Source organism: Phoxinus phoxinus (assembly GCF_949152265.1).
Source record: "Phoxinus phoxinus genome assembly, chromosome: 17".
Classification (NCBI taxonomy): Eukaryota; Metazoa; Chordata; class Actinopteri; order Cypriniformes; family Leuciscidae; genus Phoxinus; species Phoxinus phoxinus.
Window position 1 is genome coordinate 13,752,313 of NC_136892.1, and position 21,391 is coordinate 13,773,703.

The 21,391-nt window shown below is 35.3% G+C and overlaps 1 protein-coding gene across 2 annotated transcripts in view; it reads left to right on the forward strand.

Moving 5' to 3' along the window:
* Nucleotides 1-21,391, forward strand: part of ssh2b (slingshot protein phosphatase 2b) — a 32,975-nt gene that overhangs the window by 4,133 nt on the left and 7,451 nt on the right. Inside the window, exons 2-12 of one of the 2 annotated variants that reach the window (XM_079586183.1) lie at nucleotides 403-446; nucleotides 16,844-16,959; nucleotides 17,052-17,116; nucleotides 17,900-18,021; nucleotides 18,108-18,173; nucleotides 18,274-18,339; nucleotides 19,326-19,520; nucleotides 20,248-20,341; nucleotides 20,458-20,586; nucleotides 20,673-20,719; nucleotides 20,887-21,033. In XM_079586183.1, coding sequence (XP_079442309.1) covers nucleotides 403-446; nucleotides 16,844-16,959; nucleotides 17,052-17,116; nucleotides 17,900-18,021; nucleotides 18,108-18,173; nucleotides 18,274-18,339; nucleotides 19,326-19,520; nucleotides 20,248-20,341; nucleotides 20,458-20,586; nucleotides 20,673-20,719; nucleotides 20,887-21,033 — 1,091 coding nt within the window. Of the gene's footprint in view, nucleotides 1-402; nucleotides 447-9,392; nucleotides 9,707-16,843; nucleotides 16,960-17,051; nucleotides 17,117-17,899; nucleotides 18,022-18,107; nucleotides 18,174-18,273; nucleotides 18,340-19,325; nucleotides 19,521-20,247; nucleotides 20,342-20,457; nucleotides 20,587-20,672; nucleotides 20,720-20,886; nucleotides 21,034-21,391 lie in introns of those variants that run through there. The other variant, XM_079586182.1, reaches the window with a different exon arrangement.

The following is a 21,391-nucleotide window of genomic DNA, read 5'->3' on the forward strand; positions in this document are numbered from 1 at the left end:
GAGATCTGCTTGTTGCAAACATTCTTCCAAATATCTTTCTTTGTGTACAAGCAGAACAAAGACATTTATACAGGTTTGGAACAATTTCAGTGACTAAACTATTATAAACCTTTTACTTTTGGGTGACTTAGGCCTATCCGTTTATTGGCAAGGATGGCAGTTTTTACAAAATATTCCTCTCTTTTTTTCAAATTGCCTGAAAAACCTCCTTATGCAAGCATAATAAAAAAAACTTTTTTGCAATATATGGGCGTATTTTAAATTTGCAATTTCAATTTGCACAATTTGAAGGGTAATGGAAACGCAGCTAATTTTACGACCAGAGAGTAATATGGTATGCTACAGATCAATAAGAATAATAAATCTGTGTCCCTTTTTTTTTCTTCTTTTTTTTTTTTAAAGGAGTCTGGCAGTGGGGAAGATGACCGCCGGTCTCAGCCCAGAAGGTAAAAGAAAAATGAATTCTCAATGAAGCCTTACGCCATTTAATGCAAACTGATAGGCGTACTTATTTTTTGCATTTTAAATACAACTGACTGACTCAGCGGGTCATTGACAAAACATTTTTAAAACAAAACATGCAAATCTTACCATTTACTTCATATTCTATCCTTCAAAATACAATGGTATTTTTCATAATGTTGGGTAGATCACATTAGAGGAGGATCATTAGGATATTGTCTGCTTGCACACAACATCAATGCAATGGTTGTACAGTACTGTCATCGGACCTACAGTATATTCAAACCGGACAATCGACCGGTTTACCATTTGATCATTGTTCTCACCAGTACGCTTTTTTAAAAAAAATATATATATATATATATATAAACACGGCCTAGAGTATGCGGGTGGTGCGCATATCTGGTGCCCTAATTTTTTTAGATCTCACTGAAATTAATGTGTTGGGCTATATTTTAGTTCTATAATATTTTTATACTTATTATTTTGTATTTTTAGGGATTTAATGGAACTAAATTATATTTACGCTGTAGTTATAATCCATTCATTCACTTTTTGAGCATTGACCTGAAAATGACATTTAAAACTTAAACTGTCGTAAATCTTGAATGCTTTAGAGTACAGACTTAAGTTTGATCTCTTTACAAAGACGACACTTGAAATTTTTTTGCTGAAGTGATAAAATAATATTCCGTTTGTAGTTGAAAAATGCACAAATATACTATTTTCAATTTTTATATTAAATATATACTTCAAAATCAAAACTTAATTTAAAATCAAAGCCATGAATTTAAGTTTTCACTAGATCCCCCATTCATTTCAAATGCGGTCATTTTTAATCGTGAGGACCACAAGTGTGACTATTTTATTCTGGACCATGTAATCTTTTTGAATCATGTCCATGATTTTTTTTGTGTTCACATAGCAAGTGCCAATACCTTTACCTATAAATCATAATATGTGTGATTAAATAATCATAATCAAAATACATAAAAATGCACACACTGCTTGATGTATACTTTATAGTAATCCAGTAGTTTTATACAGTTTTAACTGGAATGACAATTGAATGTATTGATAGATTGATAGATATTTGAGGTACGTGAAGATGTTACAAAAGGCTTGCTTTCATGTCACAAAAGTTGTCCATTACGCTGTCACACAAACAAGGACCTTCACAAATTCTTTCTAATGACTCCTAATTTATGACATAACGGCAATACATTCATTTAATAGATCAGAGTAAAAAAATCTCTGTTTCATAATGTAAAGTTGAAAATATGTAACAATGTGATAAGATCATTTTCTATACAGATATTATAAGCTCTATGGTATCTCAGATCTTTAGTATCTTAGATCTTAACTAAACTGATACCTCACTTGCTCTTGTCTCATGTGCATATCATATTGTGTTCCTGTTGCAAAGCGGTGACATTTTAATCAGACATCCCTAAATGATGAGAGATTAAGTGTTTACTTCCATTTTTTTTTTGAGAGAGTATCAAATGAGATGGAAAGTTCTCATATATCAGTGTCATTGAATATGCCATCAGATATCAGACCTCTTTACACACACACACACACACACACACACACACACACACACACACACACACACACACACACACACACACACACACACACACACACACACACAGTATGCAGATTGACAGATCATTGAGCTGCAGCTCTGATTTCTATGGACATTATTACCATGATAGCAGTGACATCATAGTTATATAATCAAGTTAAGTTTGAGACTCATTTTGTGATAACACAATGTAGTTTTTCCTCTTGTTTGCTCATAGACACACCAAACAAGCAAGTTCGGCCAGTTTTGTCTTTACTCGGGTTTCCGTAAATCGTTGTTGATTTAGAACATCTGAATCCTCCAATATTTCCCATTTCTTTCATCGTCAACAGTAGAATAACAAATCAGTTATACATATATAATTTAACCCCAGGCCTAACAGTTTTAGTGTGCTTGCATATTTATATCACATCACTTAATAATACTAGCCTACTTAATATAGGCTAGAAGCAGAATAAATTGTATCTAATTGATTTGCATTAATTTGTATTTTTCTGAAGCTGATAATGGGAAACACCAAAACCACTGGAGTTAATTATACATGTTTGTGTTGTTGGTTCATTGACATTATAATTTCAGTAAATGTAAGTAGATTTTTAGAAGGCGTTTGTTCTGTAATATTGTTCTGTCTTGAGGTACTTGAAAAAGGCTAATATATTCTGATTTATGAATAATAGGGCTGCATGCATTTGGATCAGCAAAAAGTCCAATTTGGGAGTGGAAAATGTGACTTTGCTTTCCATTTATTGCTTAAAGGGTAACTGTTGCCAAAATTGAACCTAGGCTCTTTTTGTTTATCTACCCGAGTTAAACTTTCATGTAAAAGCATACCGTAATTAGAATGGAAACGACACTCGTATTTTCGTTTTAGGTAAAAATGCCTATGATGCCTATGAAATGCCTATCTATGATAGCATCAACATCGCTGTTTTTAAAACACTAAGAAGGCTCAACACAACATGAAACTGTGTTAGAAGTATCACCAGGGGCTCTACACATTAAATTGCGCATTGAATTAATTGTTTGTGTACACAGAGTTTACTAAAAAAGAAAGGTTTTGTACGACTCACTTTATCAGTTAGTAGTGTTTCCGGTGGCTGGAATTTTGTCAGTCAAAAGTAGTCGATCTCCGAATGCAACGTAACAGGGAGGAGAGTAAAGATGGAAAGCTCCTAAAGCTTAGTTCCATATAAATTCACGGATAATTTTCAAACACACTTGTCTCTAAGCTGTGGTCGTTAGACTGACCTAAAGAAAAATACGATTTGTTTAAGCAGGTGACTCATAGGCTGTGTTATGCCTGCTACACACTGTGCGATTCCAGCAATCTAATAAGATCATTATAAATCACACTGCACGCCATGCATGGATCTAATAAACCTGGGTACGACATGTGGGTCAATGACGTATAAGGATTTTCGACAAGCCCATTTTAAAATACAAAAAATAATAATACCTGTTGCATTTGTTCAAACATTAAGGATGTTGTGTACACACAAATTCATAAATTTTTTTAAATTTAAGTGATTTTAGTGTTTTTTCATCTAGATGAATTGGCCGGGCCCGTAGCCTTAAAAAAAATGTAATGTGGTGCGACCGTGATTTATCTTAAAATGTATTAATTTCCTTAACATGCTTAGCATTTCTTTTACAAGTTCTTAGTAATTAAAGTGTTTAGTCACAAAGTATTTGTATTTCTTTTGAGTTTTTGTAAATAATGATCAAATTTTTTGCTCTATAATTTCAGAGTTGCCTTCTTAAATCTAGTTAACAGACTTATTTTTCCTGTAAATCACATAAAACTGATTAAAAACAATTAAAAAATACCATTCACTTAAGCATACTGTATCAGTAATCCATATTTCAGCAACAGAAATAATATATTTATTTTTAAATTGAATACAGTGATTGCTTTTATTGGTCACACCACATGAGTGGTCACTCCAAATGACACGAAGACCTTATATAGTTAAAAATCTATTTAAAGAGATCAATAAACAATACATTTTATAAAAAAAATAGATTTAAACCAGATTTTATACAAATTTCAAAGAATTTTCCTGAACACAAACATTTAATAAACGGTTTTTTTAAAATAAAAATCACATTGCACCATTCACATCATAAGTGCACCATTTCATTTAACTTGACTTAGAATTTCTTTCTAACAAATAATAATGTTATAGATATAAATACAAGTATTGTACACAGGTAACATTTGGGGTCAATAGTTTTTTTTTTTTTTTTTTAAGTAATTAGGCCTAATACTTTTATTAATCAAGGACACATTTAATTGTTAAAAAGTGAAAGTAAAGAGATAATGTTACAAACGATTCTATTTCAATTAAATGCTGTTCTTTTTAACTTTCTATTCAGCAAATAATCCTGATATAAAATGTATCTGTTTCCACAAAAATATGAACATTGATAATAATCAGAAATGTTTCTTGAGCAGCAAATCATTATATTAAAGGATTTTTGAAGAAACATGTGACACTGAAGTCTGGAGTAATGATGCTGAAAATTCAGCTTTGATCACAGGAATACAATACAGTTTACTATATATTCACATAGAAAACAGCTATTTTAAACACTATTTTAAACAAATTTCACTCCTCTCTTAGCAAGGTATTCCGCTCTTGCAGGGTCAGAAATTTGACTTTGCTTGGCAGTGGCATCTGGTAAAATAGATTAAAATCGTTTAAAATAAATAAATCTGTATTTCAGTTGCTGCTCGCATCAAATTCAAGTCACTGACGTTTGAGAACAACCACTGGCACTGCTCCCTTTTACCTAAACTCATTATTTCAGACTTATGTGCCATCTAGAAACTTGTGTTCTGCAAGAGAACGTTGTCTTGTGGTGCCATCTCAAAGAGGCACAAAATCTCTGTCTCGGACCTTCTCCGAGATCTATATATATTTGTAGAAATAACTTTAATATGAAACATGTTTTGAGGTCATACCATATGACATCCAAATGTGGTAACTACATACCAACCATTACAAAGGTTGTTGTTTTTTCCAATTTAAGAGAATTATAAGCATCCTTGCTGATTCTATAGGTCCTTGGTAAATTGGTATATGATGTAACTTCCTGTGTTTGAATAGTTTTCAACATAAAAGTCCCAAAATGGTAGTTCCTTGATGGTCGCACCACATGATATTTCATAAAATGGACATCATCGGACAAAGTTTGTTTGTATATTCTGATGGAAATATAAATATAAATGCTTTGAATTTTTTTACAGGATTACAAAACACTTTAGAAATCATGCCAAATACTGCAGAAAATACATTCGAATAAATTTAGAGTAATATCAAAGACGTTTCCAAAACAGAAGTTACGGCCGGACAGTCGCACCACATGATATTTTGACACTTTAAATAACAAAAAAAATGACAAAAAAACTAAAGGTTTTTGAAAAGTTAAAGTGAGTACATACATGGGAGAGGTACTACAAATATACAATATCTTTTTATGCATTTAAACCCATTTTTACCTGAAAAAAATGCAATCGGACAGAAAAAGTAGGCGTCACGTCATTGACCCATGTATGTAGACTGCGATTGAATCGTAGGCTTCAACGCAAGTTAGTATAGAATAACATTTTATCAGCAGCATGTGGCAGTGGTAAATAGAGCAAGTCTGAAACACGTTGTGTGTTACCCTGATGGTGTTTTGTGTTTGTGTATGACCATGTGCACCGCCCATACGAGTATTGATGACCATGTTTTATGAACAGGATGCTTACGCTGCTGATCTCTGATTTATCATGGCTTTCTATTGTGCCTCCTGTATTATTGTGGTGGTTATTGGTTCATTTTGGTAAAAAGGCAGTTTTTGGTATAAGTTTGTTAACATTATATCACTTAATTAAATATAGTTTAAAAAGGATATGCCTATCCTGTAAAACTGCACATTGTCACAGTATTTTTTTACTGTGAATTTCTGGCAACCACAGTTTTTAACTGATGATATTTAGAAATGTTCCTTGAGGAGCAAATCAGCATATTAGAATGATTTCATTCTGAAGGATCATGTGACTCGAGACGACTGGAGAAAGGGCTGCTGAAAATATAGAATATTACTGTTTTTACATTTTTGTTATACTTTGTGAGCATAAGAGTGTCCTTTTAAAAACATCTTAACAATCTTATCGACCCCAAACATTTGAATGGTGGTCATTTCATATATTGTATTTTTTAAAATTTCAGTCATTTGGTGAATTGCAGAATTACAATAGAATAGAATAGAATAGAAGATTTAAAAAAAAAAAAAATGTTGTTGCATATATATGAATATAAACTTTCTTCTGTGTAAAATACATATTGACACAGGGTCAGTCACGTGTGTTCTGATGGCGTTTAGTGGAACGGCCTCTTGATGGTCTGCAGGTGCTACTGGACTGTTTTTCATGTATGAACAGCTGTGTTTTATATGTACTTCTGATAATATTCCCACAATTTCTGAGCAATCCTTTTCTCACATCTATAAAATGACATAATTGAATGCCCAAGTTTTACCAATGTTGCTTATTTAGATTTTTTTTATTTAGGAAAGGTGTTATCTGCTGTATGCAAAATAAATAGACTAATTCCTTTATAAGAAAAAATCAACCTATGTAAATTAGGCATGGGTCATGATGATAATGTTGACGATTTATTTATTTGATTATTTTTTACGTTATAAAACCCTCTTGGAAAAGTCATGTCTCTACAGTCATTCCCTTTAAAACAACACTGCTAAGGCCACACATGCAAGCAGACGCCTTTGTACAATCGTGCACCATATACCACATACTGTGTGAACACCTGTGGAAAAAGTATGTCTGATCAGGGTCATATTATTAACCCAAAAATAGCAAATTATTGATGGTTTCCTTAAGACACCACGTGAGCGCCCCTACACGACAAAAGCAAAAAGAACTCATTACAATCGCCGATGCTGTCTACACTGGATGTGACGCGACATGACAAATTCACAACAGTTAACTGATCCCTTGTTCTATTTGTGACATACTTCAAACTTTTGCGCTACTTCTGACTAGTGTTGTCAAAAATATAGATTTTTCGATATGCATGGATACTGAAATATCTGAAACCGTTCCAATACTCCTTTTCTGCATTATCGATACACCCTTACTAGCTGCGCGTTCTCACTCTCTTCTCTCAGACGGCGAGTTGACAGTTTGACACGCACCCGCCTCCTCTCACTTGTGTCATTCGCTCTGGTTTAATAGTGCTTGTTTTGTGCATAATTTGTCATTCCCAAAGGTTTCGCGCTCACACCAAAAGCATGTGATCTATATTGCCGCGTCTCAAAAAGCTTCCACATTCCAAATTGACTTCCACATAATTGACTTCTTTTTCGTGGCTTTTTGGGCTTATACGCTCAAATACATACAAAATGATGTCAAAATGCCTGTCTTGGTGAGTATTCAGTTAGATACAGTCAGTTTTGGAAAGTAATAATTGAGAGAAAACGCATGTTGTGTAAAAGTATATTTTGGCATAAGCTCTTAAAAGTGACAGCAGCCTAATAAACCTGCTTCTGTCTGTCATATCAATCATAGAACAAAAGACAAAGAGAAAATCAATCGCTGCTCTTGACTAAACTTTTTTTTTAAACTTTTAATCTGTATTTAATTTCTACAATGAAAACTATCCAGTTTTATTTTACATTTGATTACTTAAATTTCTGTAGTATGTCTTACCTGAATATTACTGTTAGACCCAACCTGAAAAACTTAAATCCATGTTTATTTCATTTGTCTTTTTATTCTATTGTTTTTATTTGTGCTGTCTTTTGCAATTTGAATAAAATTATGAGATAACTAATTATCTGTATGGCGGTATATATGGCAGTTTTCCTCGTGAAATCTAAAATGGTATCTATATTTTTCAAGGTATCATATTGAAGTTTGAAATTTCAGTATCGTGACAATACTTCTGAAAGAAGAACAAATAGATTTTCAACGGTCGCTCCGTCACATCTAGTGTAGACCGACTCAGCGCAATGCGACAACTGTCGTGTCCGGTGTAGACACTTTGTTTGTCATTCAGACAACTCAAAACTAGTGTTGCTGATTTAAAGAATATGTAGATTTTACCACCCCTAAAATTAATTAACCATAAAGTGTTTGACAAACAACATCACAGTTGCTCTCTGAGATCGTATCAGATTGGTCCTCATTTTCCAGTCACCCATGTGAGCCATTACCTAATTAAACCAGTTCATAAAACCCCTTGTAAATTATGTCAAAAGATACTTTGACCTGTTTGGTCCCATTGATTATACTGTACAGATGATGTGAGACAGATCCTGATAATCAATATCGCTGCTCATGTTTGCATTTAAGCTAGTGTGCGTTTGCAGTGCACAGAACAAAATTAGTCAATGGATAAAAATCTGGATGATAATAAAAATGTGTATCAGCTTAGAGTTTCTTGCGGCAAAACTATCAACTATATTCTGTGATCAAAATTCATAGCAGAACTGTGTAGTAAATGCTGCACTGGAATGGACAACAGCCAATGCTTTGCTAGTAATTTTCACTGTTTATATACAAGTTTCACTGATAAGAGCGCTATTTGTGTTTTGATGGCCCTAGCGACCTGGACTGGTTTAAATACATTGTCATAGCACACTGTCACATGACGGGCAACCTAAATGTTTACACAGGCCTTGTGTTTCACCTTTGGTTTAGGATTTCATTAGCTCAGTCGGTCACAACAAGGGAAACTGGGTAGGACAAAGGGCGAGTGCGACCCATGGGAAAAGACCTATCCTTTCCCCTACCAAGGGGTCTCATGATTGCTATGATTACCAAAGGAAATTCCATCATCTTTCCTTTTTTACCAGAAGATAGGACAGCCTCGATCGTGCTGTAGCACGCTCATGTTCATCTAATAGTTTATTTATAAGCACTTATTGCAATTTCCTCACTTTTATTGTAGCTTCCTCCTATTGTATAGCTTTGTTTGAGATAATTACATGCCATAGTCCCTAGTCTCGTGTATTTATTTACACTGATTCAGATACAGTTTAATCTGTATAGACACTGTCTAGATTTGGTGGCTTCATCAGTTACATTTTTGGTTTATCACAGGGTGCCAACTTTTAAAATAGTTTTGTTAGCCTTATTAATCGTCATTTGGCAGATTATTATTATTTGTAAAAGACGTGTGACTTTAAAAGATTAGTATTCCAGAGAGCTCTGAATCCAGTTTGTGTGTGTTTACTCTGTCGGTTGATAAGGAGTCTTCTGTCCACTAGCGCACGTGTTCTGACTCCGCCCACCGTCTCAGTGTCTGCCTGTTTACTCGTGGAGCAGATGGATACACTAGAGATCCGAACTGAGAGAGACACAACAAGGAAAAAAAATGTTAAGGATGACTTGCTAAATTTGCTCTGAATTCGTTTATCCGTTCAGTCACGCTTAGAACCTAGTAGTTGCCGTTTGAATGGTTTCTTCAGCATGTGGTAGAAGGATGGAAAAGCTCTAGTGAGGGTTCCTTCAGTGTCCGGCGGGATGACTTTAGGTGGTCTGGCGACTGCTTTAAGCAGCTCCACAGAATGCCTGTCTGCACACGGTGGAATACAAATACTGCTGCAAAGCGGCTTTATATACCAGGACAACATCAACCAGTTGTAAGTTTGAACAAGATCAGCATATGGTTTTATCATTGAAATTTATGGAGAAGTCCTTTTCTGTTTTCATCTTTTTTTCTTCTTTCTTTTTTTGTTTTAAATAATTTTTTCTTTAAATGTAATTATTTCCTTATGTTGTGATTTTTATTTTCTATATTTTTATTTAATGTTTGTTTTCTTTTTATTTCATATCTTTTTTTTTCTCATGATCATTTTGGGGTCCTTTTCTTTTTTTTCTTTCCTTTTTTGTTTGTTTTAATTTTATTTTAATAGATTTTTTCTTTTTTCTCTCATGCTTAGATTCCAAAGTTCAGTTGTATTACAATATCATTGAGGGCTCCAGACTGAAAATATTAATTTGCGAGTGATATTTTTGCTGAGATCGCCACTGGCGACAATATAAATGTACATGCTATGGTTAAAAATTGCATGTCTTTTTACCTACATGTTCTGTGATGAGTAGCCCATCACATCTTGTTGTGTTGACGTAATAAAATGAGACGACTTGCAGCAAAGTTACAGTGGAAAAAAACCTCAGTGAGATTATCTTTTAATCTTTGCTGTTTTCTGTTACTGCCTGAACATTATTTGTAGCACAGCCATTTATAATCGCAGTAAGATATGTACTTATTTGGCACCTTTTAGTAAACAATTAACAAAATTTCAGCTTTCAAATTCTGTCAATTTTATCACAAAATACAAGCAATAAATGTCGTTTTGGCGTTCTTTAATGTGGGTTGGCAGATCGCCCAAACAGCATTTCGACCTTGGAAAGAGCTTGTATTAAACAGCTTGAGAACAATCATGTCACATAACGTCAAATATACCTCAGAAAAGCCATTCAATGCCCATAAACTTGTTAGTCAGCTAGAAAAATAACTATTGAAAGGAGCATTTTGCTAAATATATGCACGATATCACATAATCCTTATATTTTTATGTAACCTGTTGTCTACATTAGAAAGAATGCAAGGAGCTAAACAATTTTTAACTTTATGTAGTTCTCAAGTTGGAAAAGCAATTCAGTTCCTACTTTAAGTGAATCTTAATTCCCAGGACATCCACAAGATGGATGAAAATGATGATTCTGTAAAAGGAGGGCAGATGTGACAACACATGACAAAATTTAAAGATGTTAATTCTTTTGGGGCACAAAAAATTGGTGCCTATCGGTTGAATAATTTTTTTGGCTGGAGCCCTGCCATTGAGCTCTTTATCGTTGCTGTCATGACTGTTAACTGTTGCTCCCTGTAATGAAGGATGTTCAGTTTATCTAACTAAATATGCATGTATTCGTGTCGCATGGCGATTGAGGCAGTCAAAGCAAACAAAGTATAGTTTTACACCTTACCTCACTCCCACACCATCTTCCTGTCCTCAGTAAACAGGAAGTCCTTGCCGCGCACACGTTTTTATCATTATGCAGAAACCGAACGTTCGTTCCATTCAAGCATGCCTCAGACCACACGATCTCGTTAAGTGTGAAAATCTGGCACTGTACCGGCGCAGAAGCATCATTACATTTTAACGGTGATTTATGTGTAAATTAAGCATTGTTACAAAGTGTGATCTAAGATGTGGCCTTTTTGTCTTTACATATACTGTACAACATTGACATCTTTTGAATGTTTTAAAGGGATAGTTCACACAAAAATGCAAATTCTGTCATTTACTCACCCTCATGTCGTTCCAAACCCATAAGACTTTGTTCATCTTCGAAACACAAATGAAGATCTTTTTAATGAAATCTGAGAGCTTTCTGTCCCACTTTGACGCTTCAAAATGTTAAGAGATCGTAAAATTAAACAATATGAATTGAGCGGTTTAGTACAAATTTTCTGAAAAGCTTTTACTGCTTTATATGATAAACATATTTAATTTAGGCGAGAACGAACTTCATTGGTTGTTGAGTGTTTATGTGACTAAAAGCCAAAATTCAATCTGTTCATCATATAAAGCGATTGTGTCTCTTCAGAAAATTTGTATTAACTGCTCAATTCATATGGATTAGTGTTCCGATCTGTTTATAAACTTTTTGAAGCATCAAAGTGGTTGTTGTGTAGCTGTCAATGGAGGGACAGAAAGCTCTGATTTCACCAAAAAGATCTTCGTTTGTGTTCCGAAGATGGACGAAAGTCGTACGGGTTTGGAAAGACATGAGGGTGAATAATTAATGACAGAATTTACATTTTTGAGTGAACTAACCCTTTAAAGCATTTATAATAAACAAACTCTCTCAGAAACATTCTTTTGATTACGCAGACTCTCTTGATTCATATAAATCGAAATTGATTCAGAAATGTACGTGGAGAGTAACACCCATGCAGCTGGTTTCAATAATGACTCAAACTTGATGCTGTCAATAGAGACGGTGAAGTGATGAAGTGTTCGGTTCGGCATTACACGCATGTCATCTCTTCTTTCTGTCTTTCCCCTCCCTTTTCCTGCTGTAACACACAAACCACTGCTTGAATGAAACCATGTGTGTTATTATTTCAGTGTACAGTGCGAGGAGACAGTCGACCGTAGATTGAAGTGTGGTTTGACAGTTCTTGACCCCTGTAAAACTGCCACTTTATTTGTATGCTTCTCTGAGTTTGTTACTGTGGTGGGTATTCAGTGAATAGTTTGTACATTGTGTAAAATGTTTTCAAAAGTAGAAGGATTTTTGGGAGTTAACTGGGAACTTCCTTGTTGAATCGACTCAGATTGCTCTTAACTGCAGGTTATTATGTCCAAATCGAGGTGGACATTAGAGAAATGTGTGTTTCTCAAACGTACTTTGTGACTTTAATCCCTGAATATGCCATGTCTGTTTTTCTCACACAACTTCTGTGAAAATTTCAGCGCAAATTACCTACTGTTTTTTGGGAAACTCAATGGTCCTCTGAGAAATCGAATCCCGTCCGAATTACGAATCTCTGTGATTGCCGATATGGTATTATACTTAACGCTTCCCCTCTTATTTTTTTATATACCTGAGCTACCATTTGTGCGTCAATCTTCCGCATACTTTCATTCCATTTCAGCATGGTGTCCAACCAAATAAAATGTTAAAACTAATAAATAGATTTATTAAGCTGCAAAGACTGCCCACATTTCTGCTCACTTATGTGGTTCATTATAAACAGCTACTTTTATAAACTTATATGAAGTTTATTTAAATAGGGTTTTAATAATAAATAAAAGATCGATAAATAATTCATTAAAAAATCCTATACTTCATATGTGATGCATGCAAGCGCAGCAGATGACCTTCTGTAATGCCCACCTTTAGAAAACACACAATTCCACCTCTGTAATAAACACAGAGATAAACACAGACGTCGGGTGATAAGAATTGTAATTCATACTAGTCCTGTCCGAATAGGGCTTTAGTGTACTTTTTGAAACCAATGTTAAAAATGTATATATTAGAAAGGTTAGTAAAACTTGAAGGAATAAATCACCTAGAAATGAAATGTCATTATTAATTCACCCTCATGTCGTTCCAAACCTGTAGGCTATACCTTTTTCGTCTATGAATCACAAAAAAACATTTATTCCAGTTTTCAGAAGCCACACATTTGTGTGATGAACAATCAGAAATATCAAGTCATGATTTATTTTCTAAATGATTTTATTGGGATTGATTCATCCAGGGGTATTCAATTAAAGTGCCAAGAGGTCCGGTCTATATATTTTCTTCCCAGCGGAAGTGCAGAAAATATTTTTTTGGAACAGTTATACATTTCCATCAAGGCAGACCATAGTACACTTTTTAAAAGAAAAAAAATCCTAAACACTCAAAATAGTCATCCAAGATGAGAATGTAGGGCCCAGAGAGCCAAAACAGCTTAAAAACGGTAAAATGGCGCAATTGTCCCGCGGTCCGCCGTTTGAATAACTCTGCGCTACTGTTAGTTCATGTAAAAACTGAAGTATACTTTAGGCTTAAGTTTGTGCAAGTAATACATTTTATTTTTACCTCATAATTTTTCATCAAAATGTCATAAGTTGAACTTCTGGTTATCTTCTTGACTGCCCAATTTTTTTTTTTTCCTCTATGATAATCTGATCCACTCGTTACAATACGTTAGAAAACTCTGCTGTCCGCATGTTTGTTGTATTTGAACAGGGTGTGCATGTCACACAGAGAGTGTGAATATGTGAAAGTGCAGATGAGATCTAAGAGCTACAATGAAGGGGACCTGAATAGCGACTTTAATTTTGATCTGTTAATCACACTGTATGACTTGCAGTGTATCGTAAAACTATCATAAACTGACGTCGGTGCATAAATAATGATATAGTAAATAACGGTAGCACATTACAACAATGAATTTTTGTTAACATTAGTTAATACATTGACTAACATAATCTAACAATATGTTTATTGAGCATGTTAAAGGTGCATAGCGCACGATTCTGAGTTTTTGCAGAACTATGCCACCTCTGGCGGCAAGCGAAACTGCAGCCAGAGATGTGCACGCACTAGACAAAAGTTTTCTTTTTTTTATCTTACGTGGAGTTTGCGTTGGTGTTTGAAATGAACTACAAGCAGGTCTCTTACAATCCATCTTCTACGGAGAATGCCGGCGAATACACAAACCTGCCAGACATAGCTATGTGAGCGTGCCGTGAACGCGCATGACGTCACGCCCAGTCTGAAATTCCGGCCCGAATCCCTCTTATTTATTTTACTTTACAGGATTATAGAGACAATCTCAGTGATCAGAGAAGGGCTCATTCAGCCCATCAGGCAATTGTTTAAGCATGTATGGGTTAGAAAACGGGTATTTTTAACATGAAAAGTTGCTTAATGCACCTTTAACTAATGTAGTTAACAAATGAAACCTTATTGTGAAGTGTAAAATTTCCCTTTAAATCGTTCAAATTACTGACTAGTTGTTCATACAAACTTTTGTTTAAAATAAATTTTTGTTGCACAGAAACATTTAGAGCACAGAATGTATTATTTATTTTTATTTAGAAAGCTCTTAGGCCCAAATATGCTACAATAAAATCCTATTAGAAACGCTCCTTTATTGTAGTAATAAAAAAATAAAGTAACAGGTTCATGATTAACAACAGATCATTGAAGACAATAGACACACACAGTCACATGTACACACTCCCATAATACTTCATTCTCACGCTTTTGAGCCGACACACAATAACACCCTCATAAAAAGACATATGGTTATGCACATGACTCAAAAGCAGACGCACAAATGAATCTGTGCTTCTCTCACTTCTCTGCTCTCTCCGCTATTCACACTCGCTCTTGTTTTACAGTCTGCATAGTCTGAATGTCATTGATTGGAAGGAGATATGTTGCTTGGTATTATTCAAAGAACAGAAACTCGCACACACAGATCCCCCAGCTGTCGCAGTGATGGGGAACAGAGTGTTCTTGTTTGCGTCCTGGACAGAGAGTTCGGTGTGTGAGCTAATGCCTTCAAAAAGGAGTCCTCCCATATTCCCTACTAAACTCAGTGTCTCATGTTCCACTCAGGATTTAAAACGCATCAGAGACATTCATAGAAAATATAGAAATAACAGTGTTTCTTTCACCTGATAGACACAGTTATGATGGCTAATTTAAAAATGAAATACATTTTTTTAGTGCCGGCAAATAGTATTTAAAATGTCAGAAGGTAACCCGCACCCACATTATTTAAAGAGGCCACGTTATGCCCTTTTACAAAGTCTCGATTTTGTTTTTGGGGTTTACTATAGGTTTTCACGCTTGAATGTTCAAAGACACCTTATTCTTCATATATTTAACATTTTTTGCATTTTTACTTCTCCCAGGCTGTCTTTAACGCTCTCTCTATGAAGCACTTTCTTTCAAAAATTGCTGTGTGCTCTGATTGGTCGGCTGGACCAGGGTGTTGTGATTGGTCAACTGCTTTGAGCGTGTTTTGTAAATGACACACTATTACCATAATCGCAAGTTTCAACTCACGACTAACGTATATCAACCAGGCCTCTGCCCTTTTTTTCCCATATGCCTTGGGAAGGAATAATATACATGAGGAATATTGTGCATCCTTTGCCATTTATTGTGCTATTCATTGTGATTAATTAGAGCTAAACCAGCTTTCTGCCGTTGTAAGGAAGTGAAAAAGAGAGAAACATTGTTCAATAAGTCCATTGTATTCCACCCATAAAGTCTTGACACACATCCCAGGAGCGCGCTCAAGTACTTAAGTTCAATTAAATTAAATTCACATTTATTTGTATAGAGTTTTTCACAATACATAGTTTCAAAGCAGCTTTACAGAAAATGCATGTGTTTCTATTACAGTTTAGAGTGATCTGTTATCAGAGGCGACTGTGTCCAAGTAATGGATTTCAGAAATGTACATGTACAAATCACGCAGTAACCAGTTAGACTTATGATTTTCACCTGATGGATGAAATAATGGGAGAAAAAAAACCCCATTAATGGACATTTTAAGGGGACAGCCATTTGTAGTGGTGTCCGAAACCATAATGGATATTATCAATTGAATTAGTGTACTCATTCAATCCCATGATGCACCTAAATAACGAATTTACAAACTATGTTAATTCAATGGCTAGATACTAGAGAAAACCCATTCAAAGTGAGAATTGGGCCTAATAAATCCCCACATCTCACTAGAAGAGAGTCTCCCATCTGCAGCACTTCAGGCGCAAAGGTATCCGGGTTCTGCACGGTCCGCACATTGTTTCCGAGATCCGTGGACATCCGTGCACACTGTACGCGTGCAGCCCAATTTTAGTGTCTGTGCGGACGGTGTGGGAACAACAGCACGTGTGCAAGTGATTTGAGCACTTGAAAATAAAGTCCACTAGATAGTGCGCACGCGCCGAACGCGTCTTTCCGTGCTCACGGCCAGAGGCACATGCACTCAACTCTGCGCAAAACGGATGGGAATGTAAAAAACTAAGTATACCTGGGCCATTAGTGTCCAAATTCACTCACTCATTTTCATTAACTTATTTAGGAGTACACACTCCTTCAGAAATCATTTTCATATACTGATTGGGTGCTCAAGAAACATTTGCTTGCTGAATAAAGTTTTTTTTTTTTTTTTTGAACAGTAGTGTATTCACATTCAAAAAAATACACATGATCTTAATTTCTGTCTCTTTCTCCGTCCTCAGCATCAGTGAGAGCTTTCTAACAGTGAAAGGTGCCGCCCTTTTTCTTCCACGGGGGAATGGCTCCTCTTCCTCATCCTGCTCCTCCAGAATTACAGGACAGCGCAGCAAACATGCAGGTATGGGCATCCAGTAGAAAACACATGCAAACAAGGAAATAAAAAGCATATGGCCATTTATTATTAATGAATGATTTACTCTTTTTGTACAGGGGACCTTCAGCAGCACCTGCAGACCATGTTCACTTTACTGCGGCCAGAGGACAACATCCGTCTGGTGAGATCCACACACAATCTCACACACAGTTGCTAGCTCTCTACCAAAACCTAGTGAGTTGCCCATGTAGGCAATAAAGTTTTGGAAAACATCAAGCCACACTGCATGAATACTTTATAGATAATTCAAATACCAAAATGCATTGCAGCAACTTTAGTGGAATCGAAGACGGGAAGATGTAAATCATAATAAAAAGCTAAAAGTCTTATCTAAAATATTGTTTTCGATGCAGGCTGTGCGGTTGACAGCTTACAACTTTCATGCGATGACAACACTACAAAACATTACAGTATAAGTTAAATTAATTCAAGATGGTAGTAAAACACAAAATAAAAAATATACACACTATCAAAAGTTTGGGTTCGGTAAGATTTTGAAATGTTTTTGAAAGAAGTCTCTAATGCAGAAGTCTCTTATCTAACTCTATTATACAAAAATACAGTAAGAGCTGTAATATAGTGAAATATTATGGTAATTTAAAATAACCGTTTTCCATTTGAATGGATTTTAGAATGTCATGTATTCCTGTGATGTGGCAAAGCTGAATTTTCAGCAGTCAAATCTCCAGTCTTCAGTGTCACATGTTCTATTGTTATTTTTGTTTCAACTGTGGAAAAAATGTTTGTTTATTGAAATGTTTTGGAACATTATAAATGTCTTTACTGTCCTTTTTTCATCAATTTAATGCATCCTTGCTTAATAAAAGTGTTACAAAAAGTTCTGCTAAAAGACTAATATATTGATACAATGTTTTTCTGAATGGCCTCTCTGCCTTCCCTACAGGCTGTGCGGTTGGAGAGCACCTTCCCCCAGTGCACCCGCTACATGGTGGTGGTCTCCACTAATGGGAGACAGGACACAGAAGAGAGCGTGGTGCTGGGCATGGACTTCAGCCCTTCCGACAGGTCTGTGTGTGCTGCTGCTTGTACTGTTAACTTAAACCAATCAAATGTTTTAACAGCAAATAAGTAATTTTTGGGGGGTGTTGCAGTTCCTTTTCCATAGGCATGGTGCTTCCTCTGTGGAGTGACACACGGATCCACCTGGATGGTGACGGGTAGGTGTGGCATATCTGTTAAATACTGGCAGATGCACTTCTGATTCTCCTGTACTGTAGGTTGCTCAGATAGTGTTTCACCCCTCTGTTTTCTTCACAGGGGTTTCAGTGTGTCTACAGATAATAGGATACACATATTCAAGCCAGTCTCAGTCCAAGCCATGTGGTGGGTGCTTTTCTTTTCTTCTTGAGATTCATTAAAAATAGTTTCAAGTAGTGATGCACTGAAATTAGTTTTTGTAACCGAAACAGTGAAATTTACATTTAGGCTTTCATATTTATTTCGTGCTGTAACTAGTAGTAAAGAGGAAGAAATGATTAGTTCACGTGCGCGTGCACGTGAGAGCGATCTGTCACGTCACATTAAAGAGCACCAAAAAGACATTTATTGTTTGAATTTGATATAATTGACCGAATTTGAAAGCAGAGACTTTGTTCCATATTAAAAGTAACAAAGCACAAAGATGATTGTGTTTATTGGATGAAATGTGCACTACAAATAGTGTTTAGTAACATTTTGTTTTTGCATAATAGTAATCAACATCAGTTCACCAAAATGAAGATGAATTAAAATCGAGAAATCAATATTGTCCACACAGCTGACATGTTTGCTTGTAGCTTATCCACATTGTTTGCAGGAAATTAAACGCAAATTAAATGTCACTTTTTTTTCTTTTCTTTTTTTTTTTCAGTTGACGAAATTTTGTTCCACTATTTTTAACACATTTACTGAATTTGACATGATAACTGATTCATTCAAATATAGTTAGATATTTTACAAAAATAGTCAATTGGCCTCAATTGGTCATTTTATGGCAGAATTGTGTTCCGCTAACATATTTTTAATTAATTTTTTGTTATATATTTCATTAATTAGATGAGCATACAGTTCCTTTTTATGAAAATCTAATTTATAAATAGATTACTGTATGATTAAATTATACATTATATATTTTGAAAAAAGTCAAATGATTAATATGAGTGCTTAGACATTAATATTGATTTATTGAATCACTTTGCCCTAATTTTTTACTTAAGGTTTTGATTAATATCAAAACTGGGCTATTATTGTACCTAAGAAAGATGTTTGGTATCAGTCCAACCTTGATATGGTGTTTGCATGTTTTGATATGGAGCACCTCTTTTTCTCAGGTCAGCCCTGCAGTCTCTTCATAAGGCCTGTGAAGTGGCCCGCTGTCATAACTACTTCCCAGGCAGCCTCTTCCTGACCTGGGTGAGCTACTACCAGAGCCAGATGTCCTCAGATCAGTCCCGCATCAACGAGTGGAACGCCATGCAGGACGTGCAGTCCCACCGCGCAGACTCGCCTGTGCTCTTCTCTGATGTGTGAGTACTAATTTGTCAGTGGTCCTGCAATTTGAGCGAATTGAAGCCAGTTTTGACTTCATATATTTTTTTTTTATGTGTCCTGTTATGCTTTTTCGAATACTACCTTTCATGCCGTGTGTAATAGAGCTGATTGTGATTTGTAAAAGGTCTGCAAAGTTTTAAAGATTAAAGTGCTCGACAATGTTTCATTATTGTACTCGGGCTTGAATTGATACGCTAAAACCAACGCCATTGTTACTGTTCATATCAGGTGCTGAGGAAGCCTCTGGAGCTGAAATTTAATTTATAGTAATGGGTGTTTTGTTTCTGACACACACTGTAAGCAGCAGACTAATCACTACAGATTGTGCAATCTGACCAATCAGAGCAGAGCAGGCTTTTGAAAAGGAGGGGTATAGAGAGACTGAATCCTTGATTGAATTTCAGACACTGTGAGAAAAGAGGTGATACTGCAATGTATATTAAAATAATATTAAAGTGTTTTTTTTACCCTGGATGCATGAAATTCTATTGGGGGAGACCTTCCAAGAAAATTCGAGGCATAATTGAGGCTCTTTAAAATAAGACACTTTCTCTAAATATCATTCATTAATCATATAATTGGCCTGCAAATTTGTGGATGCTTGTTAGGTTTAAACAAAACCGTTTATTTATTTACATTTTTTTTAGTGGTATTGAAGCTTTAACAGAACTGTGAAAGTTTTATTTGTGTGTGTGTTTTCAGGCCAACTGAGCGAGAAAGAACAGAGAGACTCATCAAGAATCGCTTGAGAGAGATCATGATGCAGAAGGACCTTGAGAACGTCACCTCAAAAGATGTATGATGCAAATACACATCGTAAAAATCACTTCCTGGATGACTTTATTAATTCTGTAGAATCTTCTCACGTGTACTCAGCTCACGCTGTACCTGCACACACACACTCCTGTTTAGATCCGCACGGAGCTGGAGATGCAGATGGTGTGTAACCTACGGGAGTTTAAGGAGTACATTGATAATGAGATGATCGTCATCTTGGGACAGATGGACAGGCCCACAGAGATTTTTGAGCATGTTTACCTGGTGAGAGTGATGTCACCCACACATTTTAAGCATACATTTCAGTTAAGTTGTACCATCAGTCATTTTTGAATTGTACATAATTATAGGGTTCTGAATGGAATGCATCAAATCTGGAAGAACTACAAAACAGCGGGTGAGTTTTGTTGATATCCTCGTCTCTGAAAGCACTCTCATGCCTGCAATAGAAGCTACTTTGATGTTTTAGCCATAAACCTGTTATCTTTTATATTCACTTTGAAATCTGTTCCTGGCGTTAATGATTATACAGATTTTCATTTATGTCTTTGTGTTTACCATCAGGGTGCAATATATCCTTAATGTGACGCGGGAGATCGATAACTTCTTTCCAGGGCTATTTGAGTACCACAATATCCGGGTTTACGATGAAGAGGTCACAGACTTGCTGGCTTACTGGAATGACACTTACAAGTTCATTTCTCGAGCCAAGTGAGTGGGAATAACCTCCTTATGCTCACTTTGGAGCACTTTGCACTGCTGTTCTAGCTGTCATTGTTATAAAGTTGTTTCAAACTACTTCTGCTACGTTTGATATGTCAGAATTACCACAATTGTGAGTTGAAAACCCTGAGTAATCGGAGAAATTAACTAAATGTACTTTATCACTACATTATTCTAGGGATATAACTACCGTAAATAAAACATCTGGATGATACTGATAAAATATAACTGATAACTAATAAAATTATTGTAATCATTATTATATTCAATATTAATACAACATTGAAATTCAAAATCTAAAAAAAAAATATATATATATATATAAAAAAAAATTATAAAATTTTTT